This window comes from Miniopterus schreibersii (assembly GCF_964146895.1).
Source record: "Miniopterus schreibersii genome assembly, chromosome: 9".
In the NCBI taxonomy this organism is placed as follows: Eukaryota; Metazoa; Chordata; class Mammalia; order Chiroptera; family Miniopteridae; genus Miniopterus; species Miniopterus schreibersii.
The window spans coordinates 8969728-8982502 of NC_138118.1; the positions used below are offsets into that span (position 1 = coordinate 8969728).

The following is a 12775-nucleotide window of genomic DNA, read 5'->3' on the forward strand; positions in this document are numbered from 1 at the left end:
TCATCCCACTAAACCAAGGTTGTGGGTTTGATCCCCAGTCAGGGCAGATACCAGAGTCAAACAATGAATGCATAAATTACTGGAACGACACATTGATGTTTCTCTCTCTCTCTCTCTCAAATCAATTAAAAATAAAAATAAAAAAGGCTATACTGCCTAATAAAATAAGGCTGGGCACTGACTCAGACGACCTCCCTTTACCTTTTTAAAAAAATATTAAATTAGGGAACACTGGTTAATAACACTATATAAATTTCAGGTGTATAACAGTGTAATACACCTGTACACTCTATTGTGTACTCACCACCCAAAATCTAGTCTCCTTCCTGTGCCTTGTACTTCACCCCCGGGCCTCTTCACCCTCCCAGCACATTCCCCTCTGGGAACCCTCGTTCTGTTGTCTATATCTACGAGCTGGTGGTTGGTTTGTTCACTTATTGCTTTATATCCCACATGGGTGAAATCATATTATTCTTATCCTTTTCCATCTGACTTATCTCACTTAAAAAAAACAAAACAAAAGCTCTACTTTATTTTTAAATATATCTTTATTGATTTCAGAGACAGGAAAGGAGAGGGAGAGAGAGAGATAGAAACATCAATGAGAGCCACTGATCAGCTGCCTCCTGCATGCCCCCGACTGGGGATCGAGCCTGCAACCCGGGCATGTGCCCTGACCGGGAATCAAACCTCGATCGCCTGGATCCTAGGTCGACGCTCAACCACTGAGCCATACCTGGCCAGGCATCTACTTTTTATTAAGATAGCAGGAGCCCGGCCGGGCGTGGCTCAGCGGTTGAGCGTCGACCTAGGATCCAGGCAATCGGGGTTCGATTCCCGGTCAGGGCACATGCCCGGGTTGTGGGCTCAATCGATGACCTTCTCATCATTGATGTTTCTACCTCTCTCTCTCCCCCTCTCCTTTCCTCTCTCTGAAATCAATAAAGATATTTTTTTTAAAAAAAGATAGCAGGAAACCTTGTGCACTGCTGGTGGAATGCAGACTGGTGCAACGCTGTGGAAAACAGTCTGGAGTTTCCTCAAAAAAATAAAAATGGAGCTGCCTTATGACCCAGCAATTCTACTTCTGGGAATATATCAGGAAGAAATCCAAAACACTAATTCAAAAGAAATATGCACCCCAATGTTCATTGCAGTGTTATTTACAATTGTCATGACTTAGAAGCAGCCCAAGTACCCATCAGTAGATGAGTGGATAAAAGAGCTGTGTAAGTTTATACAATGGAGTACTACTCTGTCACATAAAAAAAAAGGAAATATTACTTTTGTGACAGATTGGATGGGCCTGGAGAGTATTATACTAAGTGAAATAAGTCAGTCAGAGAAAGACAACTACCAGATGATTTCGCTTATATGTGGAATCTAATTAACAAAATAAATAAAATAGGGGAAAAAAGAATATAGCCTGACCCAACAAAAATTATACTATCTAAAGAGAGAGAAAATATACATAAACAAGATAATGTAACAAGCGCCAATTCAGTATTATAAAGAGCAAGTGCTACACTGGGTTTCAGGAGCTAAACTGCTATAGGCTCAGGCAATTATGTGCAGTAAGCCAGGCAGGATTGAAATCTGTAAAGGAGAAAGTGTATTCCAGGCAGAGGCAAAGGCAAAAATGAGAAACACACCGGGGAAGAAAAAATAGTGAGACAATAAGGAATACATCAGTTTGGTCCAAAGAGGGGACCAAACTGATTAATTCATTCAAGGGAGAGGTAGACTGGGCAAAGGGTTTTAGATTTTTTGATCATATATACAATAAGGAACCAACACAAATTTCTGTGTGGAAGTAACATAAGGTAAGTTCATTCCTACTCTGGAAAGACTGGCTTCTTTTCTTAACATTTAGATCAATTTAAATATCATTTTATCAAAAGTTTTCTCCAACTACCCTGCCAAAGTAGCTGCTAGCCCACTGTCCCAAACAACCTAAATTACCCAGCCACGCTTTTCTGTCATAACTAAAATCACCTTATTTCTTCACGCCTGGTTGTGTATCTCTCACATCAGAATGTAAGCTCCCACTGCTAAAGCACAAACCTGTGTCCATTTCTGTATCCCCAACAGAACACATAAGACATAGTAAGTCCTCGAGAAGTACTTAAGTGAATGAATGCTGATGGCACCAATCAGCACCACTCCCAGAGAGATGAAAAATACATCGCTTCTGGAAGGGCAATTTTTTCTGTGAATTCTCTTTACTTTGTCCATCCAACCCTCATTAAACCTATACCTCTCAATCACCCTTTTCTGTTTCTTCCTCTGCTCAATTCCAGTATTACTTAAATTTCATTATTCCAAACACTATTAAACTAATACCATAAAGGAGAAAGAACAAAAACCTATCTAAATTTGGAAATTTTACAAATTGCACTATTTAAGCACATCAATATAAACACCTATATTTTTGATGTTACACACCTAAAAAAAAAAAAAAATGTCTATGGGATGATATATAATTCGTGTTTCATTTTATATAGGTGAAAGTAAAACACCTATGTTTTTAAAAGTTCCCTTAATGAGAAAGAATCATTAAACTAGAGAGGATTGTACTAGGTCATTTGCTCTTGACACCTACACATCAGGGTAGAACTCATCACATTAAAAAAAAATACTTCCAGTTACAGAGAATCCATGATTTTCCTTGATGTCTGTGGCTAATCACTTGTGCAATAAAAAAATATTTGTTTCAAGTTTTCATTTATTACCATGTGTTTGCTCTTTTCTGTTGTGGTGACTTGTCTACAATTCAGGGATGGGAAACCTTTATTCTGCCAAGGGCCATTTGGGTATTTATAACATCATTCTCAGGCCGTACAAAACTATCAACTTAAAAATTAGCCATGAAAAAACCTCCTAGATTTACTGAATTTCAAGTCCCGCCTGTGGTTGCTTGGGCAGGGCCAGACCAAATAATTTGTGGGCTGTATTTGGTCGGGGCCAGACGTTCCCCAGCCCTAGTTTACACCTTCCAGTTGAGGCATTTATAACTTGACCCTTCCTTTTTCAAGGAATCGCCTCAGAGAACAACTAGTTTCTTCATACTTGTTAAAATGTAATTTATAAAACTGTACATTTCCCTCAAAAAGATCTGATGAGTTTAGGGAATACTAAGAGGATGATTCCTGGTTCTCAAGTAACAAGTACTTATTGAAAATCATAAAAACAAATGTGACAGTGAAATATGTTAACCAAGTACCAGACTATGGAAAGCAATCTGCTTCAGCAGCGACTTCCAGACCTCATTCTACTTGCTTGGGAGTAACTGGTCTTTGCTACTCTATATTATTTCAAGTCATCCTACATGATAGTTTTTAGATGTAAGTCTTAAATCTTGGACTTAAAAAAAGGCTGAAAAGAACATAAGTAACTATAAATGAAATAAGGTAGCTATGTGTAAAATATTTACTAAAGTTAGTGTGTGGGTACACAAAGTTCATTATACAATTCTCTCTACTTTTATTTATAGTTGAAATTTTCCATTAAAAAAGTTAAAAAAGATTCTTCCCTCAGACTGATACTGAAGGCATAATAAAATACACTATAGAATATTGTATTATGGAATAAAAATTTAAAGTAAAATTAATTTGTATTTGATTTATAAAAACTGGGTATCAGCACTACAGTTCATCATATTTAAATGCATGTACATTTGTATTTAACCACTAATCCAAATAATGAACAAATATGCCGACCAACCTCAACTAGAGACATACAAGATTCTAGAATATATGGTCTCTGGGTCACCTTAAAAAAAAAAAAAAAAAAATCACTTCTCTAAGTCTGAGGTTATACCAAGTCATTTATTTTAACTATATAAAATGAATGATAGCAAGAATATTCATAATGATAGAAAAAGGTTATTTCAAAAGAGCATATGTACAAGCTGAACAGTTCAGGGCGTTAATGTACCAATTTGCAAACAATGCCCCAAACTATATTCAGGACTTGGCTTTCCAAGTGTAAAAGTAGTTGTAATTATTCACTTGGAAGCTTTTAATGTGCCCCTGACTTTCTAGGCACCAAATGTGACTTTCGTTTAGGCACTCTCTAGAAATGCTTGTTAAAGAAATACGTATTTTTGTAACACACTGAAAAGAATAAAATACAAATAGCAAAATTACTTAATATAAGAACATAATATACTTCAAAAGTCAAATCTTATGAAAGATTTGGGAAACTAGGTATTAGCTGTGATATAATAAATTTAAAAAAATCATGTCAGTGATTTGCGCTAATGCTAAAAACGCTTGTTAAAAAATACCAAAGTAGCCCGCCATCATTGATGTTTCTATCTCTTTCTCTCCCTCTCCTTTCCTCTCTCTGAAATCAATAAAGATATATATATTTTTTAAATTAAACAAAATACCAAAGTAGCCCCACTGGTGTGGCTCAATGGATGAGCACTGACCTATGATCCAGGAGATCAGGGTTTGATTCCCAGTCAGGGAACATGCCCGGGTTGCAAGGACTCGATCCCCAATAGGGGGCATGCAGGAGGCAGCCCATCAATGACTCATCATTGATGTTTCTAGCTCTCTCTTCTTCTCCCTTCCTCTCTCTGAAATCACAAAGACATATTAAAAACAACAACAACAAAAAAACAAAGTAGCCCTGGCCAGTGTGGCTCAGTTGGTTGGAGTTTCATCCAGTAAACCAAAAGGTTGTGGGTTCAGTTCCTTGTCAGGACAGTCCTAAGTTGCACATAAGGGAGACAAACTTATCAATGTTTCTCCCTCACAATATATATATATTTTTAAATGTCTTTATTGATTTCAGAAAGCGGAAGGGAGAGATAGAAACATCAATAATGAGAGCCATTGATTGGCTGCCTCCTGCATGCCCCCTTACAGGGGATCGAGCCGCAACCCAGGCATGTGCCCTGACCGGGAATTGAACTGCAATCTCCTGGATCACAGGTTGACGATCAACTACTGAGCCACACCAGCCAGGCTCACAATGATATTTCTTCTGTCTGTCTGACCCTTCCTTTCTCTCTAAAATCAATGAACATGTCCTCAGGTGAGGATTTAAAAACAGAACAAAAAACAAAGTAGCCCCAAACTATTTCTGAGGAAGAGATAAAGTTTGAACATCTACAAACTAATTTTCACAACTGCTTGTGAAACCACTGTCATATTTTGATAAGCAAATCAATAAAACCAAGAAACTCTCCAGCTCCTTGTCTGTTAAAAGGTAACACATTTCCCACTAACCATTATCAATTTTTGAAACTCAAAGTTAGTTTTTGAAACAGATTTTATTTATTGAGCATTCTACTTTTGGGTGGATCGATTAGTCATTCAACACAATGGAGGGACACTGTTCTAGATGCTGGGGATATAGCACTGAACAACACAATGTCCCTGCCCTTATAATGAAACTTACATTCTAGTGGCTGGTTGAGAAAATTTTGTGCAGGTTTACTTCTTATCACTTATTCTGCTTCTCCATACTTTCATGGCTCTTTTACATATGTACTATCAAAGAGACTTCAGCAGTTTTAAAGTTCAGGTTTGTATGCACCCAAGTAACTGATTTTAGACCAGGCCTTAAAAGAAAGAGTTAGAGAAGCAATAAAGGAGTTTCAATTAGTAAAAATTGCACTTCAGATAAAACCCACAACCTATTGGGGCACCATAAAATCAACTCAGTCAATAACTCCCCTCCACTTCACTTCAAAAAGGCAGATAAAATTTTACGTCATCCCTGTCCTTAAGTATTTCTCAGTATCAGTTCTTTAAATTTAAATTCTATTCCTGAGCAGAATTTCTTTATTTGAACAGAATTTTGTGGAAATTTTCTGTATTTAAAATGTGCAGCCCTGGCCAGTTTGGCTCAGTGGTTAGAGTCAGACTGTGAACTCAAGGGTCCCAGTTCCGTTCTGGACAAGGGCACGGGCCTCGGTTGCGGGCTGCATGTGCCCTGACTGGTGCGCATGCGGAAGGCAACCGATCGATGTCTCTCCTTTCACATTGATGTTTCTCTCTTTCTCACCCTTCCATTCTTTCTGAAAAGCAATGGAAAAAGTATCCTCGGATGAGGATTAAAATAATTAATTAATTAAGTAAAACGTGCAAAATTCTGGTTGAAATAGGCTGGCCTATCCCCATGTCCTTAGTACATGCAAAGCCTCCAAGGACATTTCAGAAACATCTAAAAGTCACTACCCCAGATAACTGTGTTAACTAAAAAACTAACAACAAAATTTTTTAAAAGTATTTAGATTTAAATTACTCTGAGATTCAAATATGGCATAATATATTGTGATTCTTTAATTATGAGACATCTGGCTAGCACAATTTCTGAACCTTAATTTTTTCCCATTCATGAAATAATGACCTTATGCAAGAAGGCATAATGGTCTGTCAACACTAAAATTATACTGTGATGAAGGCTATAATAAAATTAGTAGTAACCATTTCTGAACTTAGGACAGGCATGCTATGAGAATATACATTTCCATCTTTGCAGATCTTAATTTCAAGCTTTTGTTACTATCTCTGCTTTAGATTTAATGCCTTCTTTAAACGATTACTATCACATACCTTTTCCCCAGATCACTAGGAACCAGATGGAAAGATTTTTTTAAAGCACTTTAATATACTTATCTTTCCTCAGGAAAGCTATGTACCAGAAATAATGTGTTTGGGGGGGAGGGGAGGACAACTCTGCTTTGGGTTTTTGTTTTGCCTAAATCTGAAAGGGGATGAACAAAACAGGGAGAAACCAAGTTTGCGAAGGGGAGGAAGAAAGAACTAAAACAAGAAAATATTCTAGATGAATAGGGAAACCACCCAAGCCTCTGAAAAACAGTAACTTCCTAAGTTATAAGAAATATTCATGCTTCTTATAAATATCATAACCCAGAGATATGTACATACGCACACAATTGGTTTGATTCTTTGCTCTACATTTTTCCTCCTATGAATAATTTGTTAGCTACAGAATTAGTAATAACAGAGTACCAGATTTTTAATACACGGTTAAGAATATTTTTAGAAATCACACTCTCCACCAACCACTTACAACAAATAAAGCCAGAGAATACATTTCTATGTATTATTCTGCTAGATAGTCTAGAACATTGGCGAATCATATTCTGCTGGAAGTAACAGATCTGAGTAACACGGTCATGAAAACTAACAGTTACTATTCAGTTCTTTTCATCTCTTAGTATGTAAAAAAAAGCATAGACATATTCAACATAAAGAGGTATGAACTGTGCCAGAAAAACATTTGTTCTACAGAGATTGGTTGTTAAAGAAGTCACAGCTGTGTAACTACAAACCATTTCTACATAGGATGAACTGTTATAAATAGCCCCTTCAGTAGTAAGGGTCATGAGAAAGTCACACTATGGATGGTGTTTAAGTTCTCAAGGACACTATGCTAGGACAAATCAGGAATTTCACAAAGTCCTGCTAGGACAAATCAGGAATTTCACAAAGTCCTACACAGCCAGTCCTTAAAACTGTTTAAATTCTGAAAGAGGTTTACAACTACTAACCCCCATCCTTCCATAAGACAATACCTTCTCTATTACACTTACAAAAGGAAGACATTTCTTGTCCAGTTTCCCTGGCAAGTGCCTTTAGAAGGGCTTTCCTTAACAATGGTTTTTCATGTAATCTAAAATATCAATTTGAAGCCTCATCATTAAATTCTGTACTGTGAGAAAAATGTTAGCAATTAAGATAGTATTTTTCTTTCAATTTTGAGATGCATATTTCAGAGATGTTAAAGTTCGAAAAAATGTGTATCTTATAAATCCAACAGCAAGAATTTTACAAGGAAAGTCCAAGACCAACCACTCACCCTTCTTATTTAACATGATGAAGAATATTCCCTACAAAATAGAAAACATGTTGAATAAGACCACAACAGAAAATTTGGGTTTGGTCCCAGTTTTACTTTAAATCAACAGAACTGAATGATTTTTGAATAAGTCACCATCATTAAGGCTAACTATAGGTTATATATGTAACAGAACTGTTTCAAGAAATAAATGAGCATAACTACATTATGTGCACCTAAAATGTAAAGCACAACTTGGTATCACATTTTTAGTAATGCCATACTGGAAGAATATAATATGTCAAAGTCTTGCTATGGCTGGTTTTTATTAAAAAACAAAAAAACAACTAAATTCTGCTACTTTGCTAATTTTGTTCTCAAAATTTAGTTGAAGTGATAATTTAATCAGTAAATAAAATTATTTTGTTAAATTTAATAGTAAATGTGGAGAATCAAAGTATTCTACAGATAATTATAGACTTTATAGATTTCTATTACAGCACAGTAAAAAATATATAACTGGGAATTCTGAAGACTAGGTCTGAGGGTTGTCTGTCATAGCACCAACTCAAGTGCTCAGAAACTGGATTTCTTTCCTTGTGGCATTATATTTTTAAAAACCTCAGTATTATATACATATATACATATTTTAATGTATGCTTTTTTTTCATTTTAACATAATATAGTTTCAAGTCTTTTCTACTGGAAAAATAGGTGCTTTCTATTTTATATGCTTTGATACCAATCTGTTTGGGGCATTTAACTCTTCCTAACAAGAAGAAACCACTCATTTGTACATCTTTAAGGAAGGGAACGCATTACTTCTGAAAATCAAAGTCAGAAATCTTTCCTTCATTTCAGTCACTTCTGGCAAATGAGAAATAAAGTCAACTAAATGCTTAGCCCCCACTAGTCCTCCACCATCAGATGCAGCCTGTTACGGGAAGCTCTTCCAGTGAGCCATAATTTCAAACAAATCCAAACCAAAGGGAATCAAATTCTCTGTTCCATTTAAATAGGTCCATCATCATGTGGACGATCTTCCAAATTAATATGATGATACTCTAAAATCAACCATTATCATTAGACATAGAATCTAAATTGAGTTTTATATTAAATCAGCAATATAAATGAATTTTTTTAAGTAGACAAAACTACTTGCAATTAAGTTGTGTGAATTTAGGTATTTACTAATATATTTTCCCCACAATATAAATGTGCACAAACTTTAACAAAAATATATGGAATTTTGTATAAAGTCTACTCTGCTCAACAATAAACTATTTTTTAAATCATTTTTGTTATTTTTGAACTAAAAGTGCAACCATTTAATAACTGTGTCTATATTCCAAATAAAAAATGCTTTTTAAAAAACTTCTGAGGAATGAAAAAAATTATAAAGGAAAGCATAATAATTAATTTTGTGAGGAATCCCACTACTGCAGATTAAACCATCAACCTAATAAACAGGGATGCAAATCCCTTCCCTAACAGCAGTGTTTTGTGTGTTGTTGTTTTTTAAAAAATCACTGCGTAATAATCTGACAAGGAATTAACTTTATCAAGTAGTTCATTTTTATAGTATGAAATTATCAAATAATAGATTTAATAAATACGTACAGTCCCAGAGAGGACATCGTGAGGGCAACAGTTGAGAAGGTGGCTCTTGCATACTCTGTCATCACTGAATTTGATTCGTTGACGAGTAGTATCTCCTGTAATATAGAAAAGTTAATAACATTCAAGGTTAGACAACTGGAAAATGTTTGTTTTCTGAAAACCCTATTATCACTAGCTTTTAATGTGTGGCTAGACACGCACACATTTATAAATCAGCTCAAGAGGGATTAGTTCTTATACAGTATCTTATAGAAAAACTATCTTAGACAACATGCAGTTGCAGTATGTGTACTGCAGTATGTGTAATTCAAATAGTCAAGTGGGAAAGAAATGCATTCTGTTAAACAAAGTAATTCAGAAAAGCATAGGATTTAGAGCAGGAATGGACCTTAACGATTAATGAGTCCAACTCCTTCACATTGCAGATGAGGAAAATGTGGCCTAGAGAGGTTAGGCAACTTGTAGCAGACCCACTAGGAGAGTTCTACTGGTATACAAGGTCCCCTACTTGACACTAAGCATTGATTTATTTTGTAATTATTTAATTAATTAAAAAACATAAAAAGTAATCTTGCAAACATTGCATACACACTGCGAATCCCCACTGAACCCCAGACGCCATTTCTTCCACTATTTTGTTCCAGCTGAAGTGTCTCCCTTTTGCTGCTGGGAGGAGTTAGAGAGGGTAGAATAACGTGTTTAAGAGCGTACAAACCTGGAAGAAGGACTTACACACCAGTCAAACAAAGGCACATTGCCTAAATGAAAAGTTAACTGTAATGCCTCCAAAGGTCCCACATCTCCAAGTTTTATGTAGCCTGTGCTATATATGGCCTAACTGGGTACACTTAAATTCATTCTGTCTTCATATAACACAACACACTTCCTAAGCAATAGAAGCATTCAACCTGCTAATGATGCCTATCCACTAAAAATTTTATAGACTCTGAGAGAAAAAAGAGGTAACCAACTCTAATAACAAAATATAGATGGCAGTTACAATTATTTTTTGCTTAGAATCTCTTTAGGGAAAAAAAAAGAAAAACTCTTAATGACGATTCCTTTATGAAGAGTGATAGCCCTAAAAAATGTAGTGTTTTACTTTAGCCTTAAATTGATATCATTGATGAATGAAAACCTACTGGTGAATTACTGAAGCGAGAACTGTTGCTGCTAAAATAGGTTGTAAATACTGCTGTACTTCACATGATGCCTGGAGCACTCTAAAAACTTTCACCTAGGAAGTGATTCAATTATTTGAATTAATTTCTGTCTTTCACATGTGAATATAAAAAGATTAAAACTTTACCCCTTTTACATGGTCTTATTTTGAAGAGCTAACTCAAAGTCAACTAAATACTGTCATTTTTAGGTGGGGTAAGATTTTGTTCAAATTGTTTTAATGTGGTTAAAAAGACTTAAAGAACATTCTGATTCCAAGGAATATATATTTTTAAGAACAGTAATTTATAGCTAAAATGATAGCTTCAGAGAAGTTCAACAATAGGTTTTCTAGAGGCTAGTCTCTAGTTTAAGTAGGTTATTTTTGACACCACAATTTGGAATAATTCATTTAGTGTCCACGCCTGCTACTGTAATAAAGATAATTTTGATGATCCTTTTTCCTTTTAAACACAACTGCTTTTGTTCCACATTCATTAACACATCTGAAAAGTTAGCAATAACTCACGGCTCGGCGAATGCGGGGCCTTTCTGACACTCCCTTTTGCAGATTGAAGTAGGCAGGCATAGATACATTGAACCTTTACAAATAAAACAAGGGGCCAGATTGTTCAGTTTGTATAGAATAGACTGCCAGCAATTTCAATACAGCATCTAGAAGTACATGTTGACTGTAAAGATTCTTGTATATGAAAACAAAAGTGAACAAAATCAGGGTGTTTTATTTTTTTAAATATTGACTTAACAAGTGTGTAACCCTACGGAAGAATATGACCAATCATAGTTTTAAAAGTCCAAGGCTGGAGCTCTCGAAAGTGGTCCTTGGACTAACTGGGGTTTTAAAAAATGTTTTTTTAAAACATACATCTCATTCAGACTTTAGTGAGGGCCTTAAGCTCTTGTTAGAATGATACTATGGTAAGCTCACACCAGGATGGCAATGCTATTAGAGGCTTTTTGCTTCTTGGCATATAAGAAAAAAATGTTTTATTTTAAATCTGTACCCAAATTATCCTAAGAAATTTAAAAATGATATATATTTTTTAAGCAGAGAGAAAATATACCTTCCACAGCTAGGAGTCTTCTGCTACAAGTATTTATCTAAGCTTTTCAGTAATGCAACAGCAGTATTGTTTCAGTGCTCTGTCAAACTAATGGCTCAAGGTGATAAGCCAGGCCTTAGATAAAATCAAGATTCACAGAAGTTTTACCAATCAAACATTTCATCAAGTAGAGCGACTGTTTTTGCTTCAGAAATCACATTAAATCTAATATTAAGACACATGTGCCCTGAAGACACAGCTGTCAGATAAAATATAAACAATTCCAAATATCAATTTAGCAAACATCCCTGATGAACTTTAAATCAGTTTCTATAAACACCAAAAAGTATTTAAAATACCTCCTCATTGTATTTAAGTGGTTGCTCTATATACATTTGATAACTGTAGTAAACACAATATACACAGCTATCAAAAATCGGCCTATACATTATAAAAACTTTTACAACAACAAAATAATAAGACCCCTAATAATTTGAGATACAGGAATACCCTGAGAGGGACTAGCAACTGAGTATCTGTTTATTAGTATTTTTTAAGTTTTACTTGAGACTTAAACACTGTAAAATAATTTGGTACATTACCATGTCCTGTAGTATTTGCTAAATTTGGGTTTATGCCATGAAAGTATAATTTGGCTAAACCATCAAAAATTTTTAAAAATAAAAATATCAGTAATTTTGGTTTCTGTCAAGATATCTGGCCCAAACCATGTTTTTCAAAACTAGGTAAAACGGCACCCATTTGGGAAAAAAGGGGGGGGGACTACAATCAGTAGGGAACAAATATGATTCAAATCTCCTTATAATACAAGGAATTATTTTATGCATTCTATGTACTTTATCTTTCGGTTTTCTGGGCATATATTCATATAAAAATCACCTAAGTTAAGAAAAAACAATTGCCCTGTTACACTAAGAGGATCAAAATCATAGAATCAAACCTATTAGTGAATGGATGGCATCCTCTGTGGTATACAAAGGGGTTACAAAGAGACATAGAAGACAAGCTCTCTACCCTCAAGGAGCCCATGATTTTGTTAGAGAAATAGGACATTCAAATGAAGTAGAAAGAATACAATGTAGCATGAT

At 35.2% G+C, this 12775-nt stretch overlaps 1 protein-coding gene across 21 annotated transcripts in view; it reads right to left on the bottom strand.

The window, feature by feature from the left end:
• LOC308561357 (putative RNA-binding protein Luc7-like 2) overlaps window positions 1-12775 on the bottom strand; it is a 59809-nt gene that overhangs the window by 33706 nt on the left and 13328 nt on the right. For 9 of the 21 annotated variants that reach the window (XM_081146313.1, XM_081146314.1, XM_081146301.1 and 6 more), the window contains one exon: window positions 9442-9536. In XM_081146313.1, coding sequence (XP_081002439.1) covers window positions 9442-9536 — 95 coding nt within the window. Of the gene's footprint in view, window positions 1-5412; window positions 5576-9441; window positions 9537-10033; window positions 10108-11131; window positions 11205-12775 lie in introns of all 21 variants that reach the window. The other 12 variants (XM_081146303.1, XM_081146302.1, XM_081146312.1 and 9 more) reach the window with 5 other exon arrangements.